The sequence below is a fragment of the Peromyscus californicus genome, unplaced genomic scaffold, assembly GCF_007827085.1.
Source record: "Peromyscus californicus insignis strain IS unplaced genomic scaffold, ASM782708v3 Scaffold_16__1_contigs__length_79575227, whole genome shotgun sequence".
Lineage (NCBI taxonomy): Eukaryota > Metazoa > Chordata > Mammalia > Rodentia > Cricetidae > Peromyscus > Peromyscus californicus.
The window spans coordinates 45,368,397-45,385,191 of record NW_026294458.1 but is presented as its reverse complement, the minus strand read 5'-3'; the positions used below and the strand labels follow the sequence as shown (position 1 = coordinate 45,385,191).

The 16,795-nt window shown below is 37.4% G+C and overlaps 1 protein-coding gene across 3 annotated transcripts in view; it reads right to left on the bottom strand.

Annotated features, from left to right (window-relative positions):
• Positions 1–16,795, bottom strand: part of Pros1 (protein S) — an 85,692-nt gene that overhangs the window by 29,705 nt on the left and 39,192 nt on the right. For all 3 annotated transcript variants that reach the window (XM_052740961.1, XM_052740958.1, XM_052740960.1), the window contains exons 7-12: positions 15,784–15,909; positions 11,827–11,948; positions 9,511–9,626; positions 6,261–6,450; positions 2,004–2,171; positions 421–589 (exon numbers count right to left, since the gene is read on the bottom strand). In XM_052740961.1, coding sequence (XP_052596921.1) covers positions 421–589; positions 2,004–2,171; positions 6,261–6,450; positions 9,511–9,626; positions 11,827–11,948; positions 15,784–15,909 — 891 coding nt within the window. The remainder of the gene's footprint in view (positions 1–420; positions 590–2,003; positions 2,172–6,260; positions 6,451–9,510; positions 9,627–11,826; positions 11,949–15,783; positions 15,910–16,795) is intronic.

The window sequence follows — 16,795 nt, the reverse complement described above, 5'->3', positions numbered from 1 at the left end:
ACAGCATACATAGGCATTATATATTTTGTAAATGCATAGGCAACCTCAGGAAAGACAGAAATCTTAACACAGATCAACAGAAGTGAATGATAGAAATCAAAACCAGTCCCTTCTGTGTGTTGATTGGTGTACTCAAACAGACTGCAAAAGCCGTGAACTTTATAACTGATCAAGGAATCTACCCCCAATGAACCAGGCCATATGCCAGTAAACATTAACAATAATAAGCAGACTTACCAGTCTAGACATGTTTTCCTAAAATTCCTGAAAACTTTGTTAAGTATTTAACCGAACAAATAAGACAATGCCTGTCATAACAGTTACTCACTCGGTGATGCTAACAGAATAAAGCATTGCAGTTTGTCAGTGGATGCATTTAATGATTAAGGAGAAAAGAGAAACATAACAGGAATCACTTACTGTAATCTACGCTGAACTGAGCAATTCCAGAACCAGGGTAGTAAGAGCCCTTCTCTACTGTGAGGAAGCAATGCTTATTTTGTTTTCCTTGAATAATTTCCTTTGCACCTAAAGCTCCTTGTTTCATCAAATTCCAGCCTCGTATACACCCATCCAGACGAGGATTAATCTAGCACAATAAGATATAAATCAAGGAGTACATTTTAAACTTACGTAGGAAAGATAAATAGCTTTAATTGATTCCCAGTATAGGTTACATTTGGATGGAAAACCTTTCATTGATAGCTTATTAAAATACTTTTAATTAGATCTATTTTTTTTCTTTCTGATAGATAATACTTTTCAATAAAATGAGACCATACCATTGAAGGCCTCCAGTGGGGTCCTGATGATATCTACAACCTGAGGTCCCCCCTGCTTCTTTCATATCATCCAGATTCAGAGGTAAATCCTCTCTATGCTTCTCAGGTGGCCCCAGGCTCTAAGCTGCTATCATTCTTGGTGTGCATTTACAATATAGGTTTATTTGCCAATGCAGATGCTACTCCTCCTCAAGAACAAGAGGCTTGCATTTTTTCAGCCTCACCAAAGCATCCAGCCAGCTTCAAGAGGCATGGTAGCTATTTTATAAACGATTGATTCTTCTTGAATGATTTACTTTCCCATTAAGTACCGTAATTCATCAATTTCAAAAATTTTGAATATTTGTTTTGGATTAACTAATGGATTAACTAATCCAAATTATTATCACATAGAAATCTATTAAAAGTTAAAATAACTGAGCTGTGATAAGAGAAGGGCAGATAGATATGAAGTAGTTAATATTTAAGTTAGATCAACAATTAAAGCAACCAGATCATCTGGCAGGGTCATGAATTCAGGTGACTTTATTCCTTCCTTTCTTTCTTGCTTTTTTGTTTTGTTTTTCAAGACAGGGTTTCTCTGTACAGCCCTGGCCTTTCTGGAACTTGCCATGTAGATCAGTCTGGCCTCAAACTCAGAGACCCACCTGCCTCTACCTCTGAGTGCTGGTTAAATGACATTTTGTAAACTCTTCAAAGACAGTAATTGATTTCTTCAACTCTATTCAGTGGTTATTTGATAAGCATTGTACTCAGAATATTGTATTCATCTGTTGTAACTAACAATTTTTATAATCTGTTCCATCCACCATCTTTGTTACCCTTAACCTCCAAATTTATGTCTTAAAATAAAGCTTTGAAAGATTTTGGCTTCTACAAAATACATATGATTTTGGGATTAGATGTGTGTTTTTGCACATTTAATGGCTGAGTGTAGAATATTACAATGTAAACACTGAGCTGACAACTTGAGAATTTAACAAACCCACTGCTAAATGAATAATGCTGTAATTTAAACGGACACAAAACCACAACAGTCATTTTCTTATTTCCTTACTATAATTTCAGTGGTCTAAAGTTCTTTTCCCATGTTCAATACAAATTGTCACACTTGGCATGTTTAGCAAAATTACTTCTATGGAGTATCATGAAAGCACATCTTTAAACCTATGACAGATAAAGGAATTCACTCAAGATGAACAGCATAAGCTACGTCATTACCGGTTTAATGAGTGCACTTTCCACTTTCCGAGGTAATCCTGCAAAGTATATTTTGGTATCCAGAAATCCATCTGTAGGTTTAAAAAGGCTCCCAAGTTTATTTATATTCATCACGGCTTCTTTAGCTATTTTAATGCTGACACTGTCATCTAATTCTTCCACAGACACCTACAATTAAAAACACAGGGCAAACATCACTGCATGGCTACTTGAGATAGTTGACTGAAAAATCATATTATCCCATTAAATAATTTTCTATACCGATCAATATAATAAAAACTTTAATTTCTGATCAAAGTTTAAGGTGATAGAACTTGATCTCAACAGTACATCTTATTTTAAAGTTTAAAAACACTAACATTTTAACATTCAGTTATAATCTATACCTTTGATCCCTTTATGTCTTAGCTAGGATTTCTATTGCTGTGAAGAGACACCATGACCGTGGCAGCTCTTATAAAGAAAAACATTCAGCTGGGCGGTGGTGGCGCACGCCTTTAATCCCAGCACTCGGGAGGCAGAGGCAGGCAGATCTCTGTGAGTTTGAGGCCAGCCTGGTCTACAGCGTGAGATCCAGGAAAGGCGCAAAGCTACACAGAGAAACCCTGTCTTGAAAAAAAAAAAGAAAGAAAGAAAGAAAAACATTCAGGCTTACAGTTCAGAGGTTTAGTCCATTGTCATCGTGGTAGGCAGACATGGTGCTTGCTACATTTTGATCAGAAAGCAACAGGAAGTGGACTGTATGTCACACTGAGCAAAGATTTAGCAAAAGAGACATCAAAGCCTGCCCTCACAGTACCACACTTCCTCCAACAAGGCCACACCTCCTAATAGCACGCCATTCCCTTTGGGGGCCACTTTCTGTCAAACCACAATGCCATAAAATAAAGTTTCAAAAAAAAGTTGAGCTTTTTTACTTGAAGAAAATTTTAAGATCTCTTATTTTTTCAACCAATGCATTATGCATCCAGAATCAATAAAATAGTAAGTTTATAATATTAGTTACAAAAAAATCAGTAATGCCCAGCATTCTGTGCAGCATATACAAACTGTATTTTTTTCAAAGTCTGAAATTAGTTCTTAAAAACTGAATGCTCAAAATGAAGAATTTTGAAAGTAATTTTGGTTTTAAAAAATGGTTTGAAATGACAGTAAGCATGAATAAAAAGACATCCAACACAATCAGAAGATGGCTGCTACAATTGCCTCCCACAAGACTGCCACACTCATGCCGCAAAGGCTTACTAATCAATAACAGAAGGCAAACAACAGCATGTAAACACAGTAAAATGCACACGTATTCCCATTCTCTTTGACCAGTATCGATTTCTTGGGAACAAATTACAAGTCACTTGATTCCTTTAGCTGTCATGCTTCTCTGATCTGAGCAACATTTGATTTTTGAAGTGTGTAAACCACTTCTATATGTTCAAGATGTAATTTTACATTTCTGTGTTTTAAGAACACTTTGGCCATAATTCAAGACACATGCTTCTAATCCATGTACCTGCACATGAGACCCCTCTAAGCAGAAACTCACATGCATAAGCCTGGCTCACTTGTAACTCTGGTTATACACTGCTTGTATCTGTGGATTCATGTTACTAAAGTGAATACCAATTTAAAAAAATCATTAACGTAAGTTTGAACTAAGACTTACCATAAAAAGTGTCCCATGAATGTGTCCACTTTTCCACACCCTGATATGAGCTCTCCAACCAAGCTACAGCCAACCCTGCTCTGGGTTACTACAATGGTCTCTCAACAGGGGCCCTACTCTCTATCAAATGGTTTCCAAAAAGCCATCAGATTTTGATCAGAACTATTCTTTAAAATGTAAGTTACATTCTGTCACTTCTCAAAACTATCCAGGGACTTCCCACAATGCATAAAATCCAGTCTTCACTGTGGTCCCCAAAGATCTTTATCTAGACCTCGGTGCTGACTTCATTTTTATCTATTCTTCTCCCCCATTCCAAAGCATCTACACTCATCTTTGTGCTGTTTGTCAAACACACCAAACACATCCTCCCCGTGAGACTTGGAACTTGCGGTTCACATTGCATAGAATCACTTTATAATCCCCCCGACACACACATTTTTCATGAGCTGGTCTCTCAAGCCTCTACTCAGATGTAGTCTTGTCTGGTTCGCCTCTTCAATTCCACACGCTCACTGACTGTACGCACACTACGTGTCACGCCTTGCCTCGCTTTCCTTTGCTTTCCTAGCATCAGTGAGCACCTAACATAATTGATCTGCTGCTTGCCACTCAGTGTTAGAATGCAAGCTTCACATGACCAATGACCGCTTCATTCATCATTGTAGCCTTACCTGGTAGAATAAAGATTAGCAAGTGTAGGCCTCAATAAATATCTGTTGAATGAGTTACAATGCCAGTACCGGGATCATATAAAATAAGTGACAAAATCACTTGGGGTTTTTTTTTGGTTTTGTTTTCTTTTGGTTTTGTTTGTTTGTTTTTTGAGACAAGGTTTCTCTGTGTAGCTTTAGCGCCCTTCCTAGAACTCGCTCTGTAGCCCAGGCTAGCCTTGAACTCACAGAGATCCACCTGCCTCTGCCTCCCAAGTGCTGAGATTAAAGGCATGCTCCACCACCACCCGGTGACAAAATCACTTTCAAAGTAGCATTATTTCCTTGACTTTGAGCCAGGATTGTTTAATCACTGCATGGCCTACGTAGTTCTTACGAATTATAAAACAATTCTGGATCGTGTGTTTTATATTTAATTTCTTCTCATTTTAAATTATATTTTGAAAATTTAAAATAATTTAAAATTAAGGAATCAGTTACTATCAAAAAAATGTTCAGTTTATAGACTAATTTAAATGAATACTTGTCAATTAAAATGACACACAAGTATGAGGACCTGAGTTTGTATCCCTAACACAGAGCCATTGATGATGACGTACACCAGTAATCACACTGTTGGAGACACAGACAGATGCCCGGAATTTGCTGACCAGTTAGTCTTGCCAAATCAGTGAGCTTCAGGTGAGAGACCCCACCTCAAAAAGTAAGGTGGAAAGCAAGAGGAAGGCACCAGGCCTCAGACCAAGCACATGCACACAGGTGTGCTTATACTCACACACATTATATAAATCTTATAAAGGGTGATTTAAATTAGAACATGGACATGTCACTAAATACTAGTTTAACAACGATCATAAATACTGAATCTAAACACGTAACTGAAGCTGCCTCCTGTCATCTTACTCTCCGACCTCAAAGAGCCCCACATTCTAAGGTGCAGACTCCTTATTTTTTTTTTCTGTTTTGTTTTTTTTGAGACAGGATTTCTCTGTGTAGCTTTGTGCCTTTCCTGGAACTCACTTTGTAGACCAGGCTGGCCTCAAACTCAGAGAGATCCTCCTGACTCTGCCTCCCAGTGCTAGGATTAAAGGTGTGTGCCACCGCCGCCCGGCAGGTGCAGACTCTTGAAATAGCTGCGGAATGCTGAGGCTTTCCCACACTTCTCCCCACTATCAACAAGGGGTAATCTTTTTTTCAAGCAAAGTTTCGGTTTTAACTGAACTGATTAAAAAGATGACTGTAATTAATAATAGAAATAAATTTATACTATTATATGAAAATGTTAAAGTACTCTGGTTGCTGAATGCTAAGTGTATGCTATTTATTTGTTCAGAACTGGCTACTTATCTATATACTTACATTTAAAATAGAATTAACTTTTTGTTGTTGTTACAGTATGCATTTCTCTAATTAAAAAAAAATACTTTCTGGGCATTGGTGGCATATACCTTTGCCAGCACTCGGGAGGCAGAGGCAGTCAGATCTCTGGCTGCACAGTAAAACCCCATCTCAGGGAAAAAAAAAAAAGAAAGAAAGAAAGAAAGAAAGAAAGAAAGAAAGAAAGAAAGAAAGAAAGAAAGAAAGAGAACAAAAACAAACAAAAAAAAAACTCATGACAACTAAGGATGATTTTCTTTGATCAGGGAAATCTTCACATTAACTTATGCCTGCTAATGAATCTTGACCTGTCAGGGAGATCCAATACTCACTTAAAAAACAGCTACTAAAAAGAGTGAAAATTCAAAAACAGAGTAGTTCAAAAGTAACTAGAATAATTTTTCAAGTTGCTCCTAGGACTAACAATGTGTAGAATGCACTTCATGTAACATTGGGAAACCCAACATAATTTGGTTTGACAATCAGATTATAATTTTACAGAAAGTACATCAAAGTAAAAAAATAATTCTGAAATTCCAAACATACCATATTCCATATACCATTGTTAATAGCATTGCCTCCAGTTGTGATTTGGGTTGAAAACTCATTCTTAAACTGGACTTCAATCTTCCCATCACGAAGTGCAATCAGGAGCCAATTTGAGTGATCAAGAGATTCTGCATACAATATGATGCCTTCTGAATCATATGTCCGAAAATCAAATTCAGCTGAAAATCTAAACAAAGAGACATTCTTCTTGTGAGGAACTCGGAAGGTTCACTGTATCCCCCAACACACACACTTGTCCTGGCAAACAGTACTATACTGAAAGAGAAAAAAATTCCTGAGATTTAAAAAGAAGACTTTTAAAAACAGATTTAAGAGTGCAGCATTAAATTGTTCACCAATTGTCGATAGTTCCATATGTATTTCAAAATGTGGTTATTATAATTTCTTGATTATTCTTGGAGTCTTTTTTCTCAATACTTTGGTAATTTTTTTTATTTATGGTAGTGTTTTGAAGGCAAAACACTAAAATTAATGCACGTGTACAGGTGTTGGGTTTCCTGGAACCTTTTATATACTCTAAATGTAAGAGTCAGGGGTGTGTGTGTGTGTGTGTGTGTTTGCTGAATCCATGAGTGATTAGTAAAAGATGTTACAATGGCATGTTTGATTTATCTAGAAAAGGCATATGCTCCCTCTGATTTCACATATGCCAGGAAAGGATCGCTTACAGGGCACCACAAGGTAACTTTTAGATGATTAAAATTATAAGTAAACTTTCATGTAATCATTAAAAAGAAGCAGCATGGCTCTGCCTTACCTAAGGACAGGATTGTGAGCCATAAGATCTGACCAAAAATTATGACCATGCAGCACCACGGCAGCTGCCATGAACACTTCACATAACACACCACATCCGTGTGAGACATGTTTGGAGTGGTGTGTGCCTTTGGTTGTACGAACTATGCTACTGTGTCACTCAAGAGCTCCATAGACAAAAATGTCCCGAATTCATCAGGAAGAGGGTAGGAACACACAGTAGTGCCAAAACAAAGCTAGAAGAGCTGAGTAAGGGCTTAGCTACTGTAAGGAAAAAGGCCGCCAGGAAGGTTGGAGACCCTTCCTTTCAAGTGCATTAAAAAGTTTTACAGAAAAGAAAGGAAGGAATTCAAGGAGGGGGGAAAGGGGAAATGGAAAAAGAGAGAAAGGGAGAAAGAAGAAGAGAAAAGCTTTCCAAACACTGTGATAGCATAAATCACTGAAGTAGGTGAATTAAGCTTAACAATATAGTCGAGCTAGTCATTGGGAGAGAGTGCACTCTGATCATGCTTGGTGTTATCAAGACTCTGGGCATGTGTACAGTATAACTAGTACAGGATGGAAAATCTTATGGGTGCTGCGTGTTGACTGAGTGCCTGCCCTCAGAATGTATTAGTGGGAACCACTAATGAGTGAAGTTCCTCAAGGCACCAGCTAACAAAAATGTTTTTAAAACAAAGACAAATAGGAAAATCAGTTTTATAAATATTTATCATGAAACTAAAAGAATTTGAGTTAAAGAGTCAGGACTTCTGATTGTTGCTAATAAGTCAACAAAGAATCCAATATAGATATCCCATCATCACATATTAATAGTCACAAAGGCAGGATTTGTAACGGAGACAGACCTTCCTCAAAGGGAACCAAGAAAAAGAGGCAGAATAAATAAATATTCCTGTATTTTGAATTCCCAAGTAAGTATTTGAAAGAGATAAAATGTGGAGTGAACTGCATTGGATGGATAACACTATAATATGAATGCAGGGACCTGTTCATATTAAAAAGAAAGAAAGAAAGAAAGAAAAGAAAAGGAACCATTTCCTTTGGCATAAGGACTAATGTCCTTCTTCACAATTGTCTGAGCATTTGGCTGATGCGAAGAATGAACTATCTTGCCAAAAACTAAATCTGTGTTTGGTCACGATCTTCCAGGAGTTGATCCTATTATGGAGATAATTTCCTTTTCTTTGTAAAATAATGCTAAATGGTATTTCAAAGAGTCGTGTTCTGCATATGTTCTTTCTGGAATACATCATCACGTCCTGACTCATTACATTGGGGATCAATTTATTCTGTTTCAAAAGTATTGGAGAGTTGAAAAGAGACAGAATTTGTCAACATTTGGCAGGGCACGGGAAGCAGTTGGTTATGGGAAACAGAGGTGAAGAGGTTTGCTTTAGGAAATCACTTTATAAATATTCATCAAGCTGTGCACTTAATATGGAATGTATAAAAGATATTACACTTCTGAAAGTGTAGAGTAAATAAATCAATGAAGAAACTAAGGAATACTGGGGAAATTGGTTTGCTAATTCTGATCCAATATTAGGTACCGAGTTAGAATGAGTTGTCATAAAAAAATAAATAATGTGAAAGCAAATAAAGATATATTGCAACAGTTTTCTCCCTCATCCTCACTGCTGTTATAGCAAAGAAGGGTTTCCAGTCTCACTCAGAAGAAAATAATATTCGCTCAGAGATGTTTGTGGTGAAAACCAGATATCGAGGGAAATGGAATGTCCAAGTAAAACACTCACTTAAGGCAATCTTAGAATAACTTGCAATGTTCTTTCATGATAAGACTTCTACACATTCAGTTCAATTGATTAGTGAGTGATCTGTGTTTAATTAAGTTCTAAACATGAATGATCATTTCATTAATATTATTTTGAAAGTTAGGCTTTAAATTTAACTTCAAATAATTTTCCCTTCTCTTTTATTGCTTCTAGTTTCAACATGTGTGCACTGAGAAAACTGGCCAAGTGAGAATCATGGTTGAGAAGCACAAACACTTTCTCTAAAGTCAGTCTAACTACAGCAGCAAAAGCTGAGTATTCAAACTGCCAAACTAAGTAAGCATTTCTTTAGAATACTTCTTGAGCCATCTTCTTAATTTTCCTTATTAGTTTTGAATGTAACGACATTCCATCAGTACACTGATATTCTCACTTAGTTTTTATAATGTATAAAAAAAGGAGTTACATTTTCACAGGTGAGTTAGATCTAACTTCCCAGCTTCTTGGGAAATATGCAACCACTGGAAAATGGGAAAGGGTGGGATAAAGTAAGTCTGCATTGGCAAAGTCAACCTGGTGGACTTGAAAAGGCTCTAGTGTGAAAAATTACCTGTGTGAGGATCACCTACATGCTAATATGCCTAAGTTATCAGATTGATAACAAACCTACAGCTGTCTGTCTTCTCTCCTCCTCTGTTTAACCTGCAAGAATTCCCACTGACATTGGCTCTCACCTGGTGACTTCTGGCAAACGAAACTTCAGATACAAGACAACGCCTGCAAACTGCTCGGCCAAGTATAATAATTCATAATTTTTGTCGAGGTTCAAGGAAAGGCACACTGGAATACCCTGGAGGAAAACCAAATGCATGGATTATTGTCTGCAGTTTGTCTTCTCCCTGTAGCTCCCCAAACAGCCTGTGAAACACCCTCCCATCATAATGGCTCTGCAAACAATAATGAATAACTTCCATTTCCCTGTAAAACCCATCCATAAGCCTCCAAAAATACGTGGGCACGGCTTTAGATTTATCATTTTTTATTGTATTATTTATTATTTCTTTCACAAACCTCAGTGCTAAACACAAACGTTTCCTTCCAGTCCCAGCAAATATGTCTTCAATAAACTGTACAATGCCTTGCATTAATTATATCTGCATGTCATTCATTTGGTTATTAAGAAAAAAGTATGGTGAGCAAAAATGTGCTATCAGCATACTCAAGAGAATGCTGGCAACTCAGGAGGGGATAAACCTAAGTGAGCTTCTCATTCTCTAAGAAATTTACATGAAAATGATTCAAAGTCATGTGATCTTTTAGTAAGTATTTGTTCCTTAAAGCTGAACAGCAACATTAAAGTAGAAAGTTACCTAGAGATGAGATTTGGGGGACAGTGAAGGACATTTTGCAATGGATTCTGCAATTACTAAATAGAGCCCCAGAAAAAAGTTTTCATAACCATTCCAAGGTGGATAGTAGTATGTACTACAGAACATACTGAAATAATAAGGGATTAAGCTATAAAATAAAAAATTCTACTACATGGCCTTTCAACTGAGGAGCCCCAGAATTATTATTTATACCCATTAACCTCCTGATCTTTCTTCATGTGGGTAATGTGATTTTTTTGTTGTTGTTTTTTTAAGCATATACTGATTCATCATGGTCATATGTGTGTGTGTGTGTGTGTGTGTGTGTGTGTGTGTGTGTGTGTGTGTGTATATATATATATATATATATATATATATATATATATATATTAGTTATACACAGTGAAATCATTATTTAGGAATTTTAAGCAGTCTGACTCATAATCATATATAATTTGACCCTTACATGTTTTAAAATGCAGGAATAGAAAGAGTAACTAGCATGTATGACTTATTATTTCTAAAAGAAAAAAATGGAGGAAGGTGGGGCGGTCAAATGTTAACTTATTTACTCAATAAAGGAAAAATTAAAACCATCCTATGAACTGATTTCTTGGGTCAATTATGCATTAAATCTGAGTGTTGAAAAGCGTGTTTTGAGACATACTGATGAACATAATTGCCTTCTGAATTATGATGCATTTAAAGTCACGAGATCTTCTTGTGAGAAATCTGTTTCCACCAAGTTGTTTATGAACATTTATAAGCACAAAAAAAGGCATTGGGCAAGCTTTCCAGAATGTAATATAGGACATCAGAAAATGTTATCACTAAAATTTCTATGAAATATTCTTTTAGTGGGATTAGGGGATATCCTGGAGATAGATGCTTCTTCATAATCAGCCCCTTATAAAACCAAAGACTACAACTGCCAGGCTTTAATTACTGGTCAGAGAAATGAGACGTGGGTCCTCTGAGACTGGGAGGAGACACGCACACTGAATTGCAGAGGGGTCATTACTTGATAACTATCTAAATGTGGTTCCAAGATCCCAACACTTCATAATGGATAACTACCTAGCTGGAGGCTTTCTGATAAAGAACAAAGGCTACCATTGCCCTGTCAAGTGAGATTCAATTGAATGGGCCTGCCAATTGTCAGGACAGGAAAATGGCACTCGGGAGAGATGTCTGTTCTGAAGATTTTATAAGTCTTTAAAAAAAGAGAGACGACTAAACTGCACATGGGCACAACGTTCGGTCTAGCCATTGTTCTTAGCCCTTGAGAGCCACTCTGCACTGTTTTCTCTGGCCACTGACAACTCTCTCCCTCTGAGAGTATGTTTCCCTATTCTACAACAAATTCACCTATCTTCCACAGTGTGCTCTGTATTTCAACTGAATTCTTTCAGTGAAGATTAATGCTCTTCACTGAAAGACCAGGGAGCAGGGATCCTGGTACCACCTGGGTCTCTCATTTCAGAAAGGAGAAGATTTTTGTTTGTTTGTTTTATTTTTCTTTTCTTCTACTTTCTCTGCATAGCCCTAGCTGTTCTGGAACTCACTCTGTAGACCAGGCTAGCCTCAGAGATCCTCCTGCCTCTGCCTCCCTGGTGCTGGGATACAAGGCATGTCCTACCATGCCCAGCTTGGTAAGAAGGTTGGATTTAAAAGGTTTACCTCACAACTCTTCTGGTCTTGGGCAAGTTTGAATCCTTTCTTCCCATCGCAGTAACACGAGTAGCCTCCAGGGTAATTGACGCACAGTTGAGCACACACGTTCTCAGAGCATTCATCCACATCTGAGGTGAAAAGAGAAGAATGCTTCATAGCTACTAAATGTCCAATTCAATAGGCACAGGAGTAGTTAGTTACTCAGAAAATGGAATTGCTATGACAGCATATCTAAACACATGACCTAGAAATTTAAGAGCTCTAAGTGCTCCTTTATGTATATATCCCAAACATTTTTTATTGTTTTCAATAGTTAATAAGTGTGGTAATTATACTAATTTTATGGTTTTTCAACTTAGAGAAGAAAAGCATTTAGGGTCTCCTCTGTCATTTCTGTGTAGCCCTGGCTGTCCTGGAATTTGCTTTGTAGACTAGGCTGGCCTCAAACTCAGAGATTCACCTGCATCTGCCTCCCTAATGCTGAGGTTAGAGGTGTCCTCCATGGCCTGCCTTTTGTTTGTTGAAAACTAGCATTTGTTGTTAGTCACCTGATGTTTAGTCTGACAGCCTGATGCAGAGGTGGGCAGGGAGTAGCTATTTAGAGGACTAAGATAGCCCAAGATAAATTGTAATTAGACTCTGACCGTCCAACAATTAGAACCCTTCAGAGTCATTGCAGTTTTAACCAATCTATCAGCCTTTGTAGTTCCAGCTTCTTTGTAGTAATTCCGATCCACACAAGTATCTACCATACATATCTAGACAGGATTATTGATCTAGACAGGATTATCGATCTAATCATCTGCTGTCTGCTCCTGCTCATGACCTTTGCCAGTGTCCTCGGTCTTTCAGATTCAGTGTCCTTCTATGTATGATCAACACATGGCCTCATATCCTTATTTCCTCCTCCTCCTCCCTGGTGATCATGTTTCATTAGCCAGACTTTCCCATGTTCACATCTCTTCATCACTGAGATGTTTTGAAAAAAACGCCTACCTCTCCCTCTTTCAAAGAAGTCCTTTATCTCTTAACACATTAATGTCTTTTGACATTTAGAGTATTTTACTCTGTCACCAATTCATACTGAATATCATAATACATGTTAATATCTGTGTTGATTTTATCATGTGTCTCCAGTTGAAATTTCTAAGTGAAGAAAGTGTGTCTATTTGACTCATCATTTTGTTTCCACTGTAGAGTACATCCGTAAATAATGTTGAATAATGAATATTTGTTACTGTGGGATGGTCTGTATGTCAAATGTGTTGCTGATTGGTCAATAAATAAATCACTGATTGGCCATTGGCTAGGCAGGAAGTATAGGCGGGACAAGGAGGAGAATAGAGCGGGGAAGTGGAAGGCTGAGGGGGAGACACTGCCAGCCGCCATCAGGACAAGGAAGATGTAAAGTACCGGTAAGCCACAAGCCACGTGGCAAGGTATAGATTAATAGAAATGGATTAATTTAAGCTGTAAGAACAGTTAGCAAGAAGCCTGCCACGGCCATACAGTTTGTAACCAATATAAGTGTCTGTGTTTACTTGATCGGGTTTGAGCGGCTTGGGACTGGCGGGTGAGAGAGATTTGTCCTGACTGTGGGCCAGGCAGGAAAACTCCAGCTACAATTTGTCATGATCATGATGGGTGATATTAAGAACTTGCAGCCATAAATTTAATGACATATATTAATGTTCTTTTTTTCTAACCTTATTGTGCCATTATGTTCCATCATTTGAAGTCTTTTAACTGATCTGTCCAACTCCTCATTTTGTAATAACATGCCTAAGCTAAAGATTGTTTCAGGGCTACAGAAAGTCCTTGACATTTCATTGGATACACCCTATTACAAATTTATGAAGTTCTTAGTAATATTAGCATGTAATATATGCTCTTTTAAATACTTTAAAATACATTTCCAGAGTTAATGATACTTTAAATGCATTAAAATTGTATGATATAGAATTAAAATAAGATATATATGGACTCATATTTAAAAACCTGTCCTTTAGCAAATGAAACTACAATCTAGGTGATGAAAATGGCTAATAATAATGATGAGAGCACATAACAGAGGCTAGTCACGCAGTTTAGGAACAAGGACTTTCATTCTTATCCTTGGCCAGAGGCTGGAAACGTTCATGGTTTTGTCATTGCTGGAAGCAACAAATGCCAATAGTGTTTGGGGGCTTTAGTTTCCATCTGATTTTTTGTTATCTTGCCTCTCTTTTTACACAGCTGTCTAGAAGCTACATCTGAGGGTGTGACCAGTCTTCCAGACACCTGAAATAGATGTTGGAGGCAGGGAGGAGGCTGGATGGACAGCTCACCTCCCATTCCTCAACAGTTTCTGTCTTAAGTCCTACCCTAATGGCACCTTTCTGGGGCAGCCGCTGGCCCACAGAAGCTCTGCTGGCTTGCATTCTCTTAAACACCTGTCTAAGAACCTTTCTAAAACATAAATTCCCTGTGGCCCATGAGTTTCATCTGTGGAATTAACAAGACAAAGACCTGACTCAAAGTTCTATGACTATAATAATGCTCCAACTCCTTTGTTGAGACCAGTTGAACTTAGGAAATCTCTGTTGTAATCAAGGACCCTGCTTATCTCTGTTTCATTGAATCTGAGAATTTCTAGGTTTCCTAATAATTGCAATGAGGGATAGTGGAAAGTAGAAGTGGGTGAGTGTGGGGATAGGGTGAAGTAAAACATCAACATTTCAACAGCACACTATAAATAATTACAACAAAGTCTATTATAAAATCACTATCCACTTATATGAATTCAAAGACAGAAAGGTTTATTATAGTAACGGATTGTCTGTAGAAAGGAAACCCTTAAGTGAACTTGCTGTTCTCTGCTTAACAATTTCTATTTGGGGTGATGAAAAGGTTTTGAAAACAGACAACTATGATGAGGAGGCTGCAGAGCTGTGCCACTGAGCTTCTGTTTAAAAACCATTCCCAATGAACACTATGTTCTATTATTGATGCGATTAGTGTTAGACATGATGTTAATTCAGTTTGAAATTTTAAAACATTTAAAGGGGTATGTGAGATGATTCATATATGATGGTTTGAAATCTAAGACAAAAGCAGCCATAATGCATTGAAGCTAGCTGAGGCATCCATGCTGACACCTTGGCAACCTTACAAAGGGAAAACAGGATCCACAAGGAGTCTTGGCATCACAGCTCAGTAACCCTCAGCTTTCTGGAGCTCCATTATGATGTCAGTCAGGATAATCGACATCACACTACACATTTTCTTTTTATTATTTCCTTTATTTTAGTGTGTGTGTGTGTGTGTGTGTGTGTGTGTGTGTGTGTGTGTGTGTGCCTGAGTGCATATATGTGCACCATGTATGTGCAGGTGTCAGAGGAGACCAGCAGAGGGTGTCAGATCCCCTAGAACTGGAGTGACAGGTGGTTGTGAGCCACATGACATGGCCTCTGGGAACTGATTCTGGATCCTCTGCAAGAGCTGATAAATGCTCCTAACTGCTGAGCCACCTCTTCAGTCCCAATTTCCTATTTTAAAGTCATCTATACATGCACAGAAAATGACTAGAAAAATATTTGTAATGAAACCTAAGGTTGATAAGGGGGCTCCTGGTTTTAGTCACACAATTAAAGCTTGGGTCATTTTTCTTTGTCTATATGAATTTTTCCTTTCAAATTAAAAATTTTTTAATGTTGTCTAGAGGCTATTAAAATGTGTTCTTTTTGCTTTTATAACAAAGGGAGTCTCTAGTTTTTATGAAGTTTAATGGGTTAAATGGAATGAATAATATTAAACCCAAAGACCATGGGTCTTACTTGATACTCCTATTCTGTAAGGAAGGCAACAGTCACCAAATCAACCAAGCTACATCACAGATTAGCAAAAGAGATTTTTTTTCAAATATTAACCCAGGGTTCAAACCCACCCTCTCTACCACGAGCAATGGTAGCATCATCATTCTACCTTTACAAGACTTTGATGAAGGATTATATCTGTAGCCATCAGGACATTCACATTCAAAGTCTCCTGGAATGTTCTTGCACACAGCTGTGCCACAAATACTCGGCTTCAGAGAGCACTCATCCATATCTACAAATAAAATCAATATGTTAATGTTTTCCCAATACCAAATGAACACTTGGTTCCTGAATCATATATAGCCATGGAACAGCAAAATAATAAATCTATCACCATACTTTAGTTCCCTAAATATGATTTTTATATGAATTGATGGGAAATTTGACTGATGTTCCTTTACAGGTAGGTATGTAAGAAAAAGAAAGGGATTTAGTCATTTTATTATATACCAAGGAGAAGTATAAAAACACATGAGAGAAGAGGTTCAACTGTATTCTTAATATTCTGTAACTGCACTTCTAAATTTATATTTCTGAAATTGGTTGTAAGTGTAGATTCACTTAATTCCTTATGACAATTATTTAACAAATGAAAACTCATTTGTTTTATATTTTTATTTGGAAGTAGACAAAGATCTAATATTTTACCCATCTTGTCTACAGTAGTCAACAATGATTTGCATTTAAGGTGGAACTGAATAAAGTCTAAAAGTATTTCTAAAACTGCACTTATTCTAGTATCTTTATGTATTGGGTTAATATTCCAGACATTTCAGATGTACTTATTGTATTACATAGTGTAGTAGGAAGCAAAAGATGGGTTGCAAGGAGGTGGTAAGTAGGATTTTCAAGGGAACAGAAGCAAGGGAGACACAGTTCTACATCGATGCAATTATCACTCATCTTTCTTCATGGAGATCAATGGAGAAAGATGAATGGGAAATGCATTCCCAACTTTGAAAACTGGCAGTTTATCTGGGGAGATGAGTAGGTGGAAACTTAGACATTGCTCTGTTTCAAATAACTTGCTCTCAAATAATGGAATCAATCCCCCTGTGGTAAGGAAATGTTTCTACACCCTAAGTGTGTCAATGCCAGTGTTCTAAGAGGGAAATTAT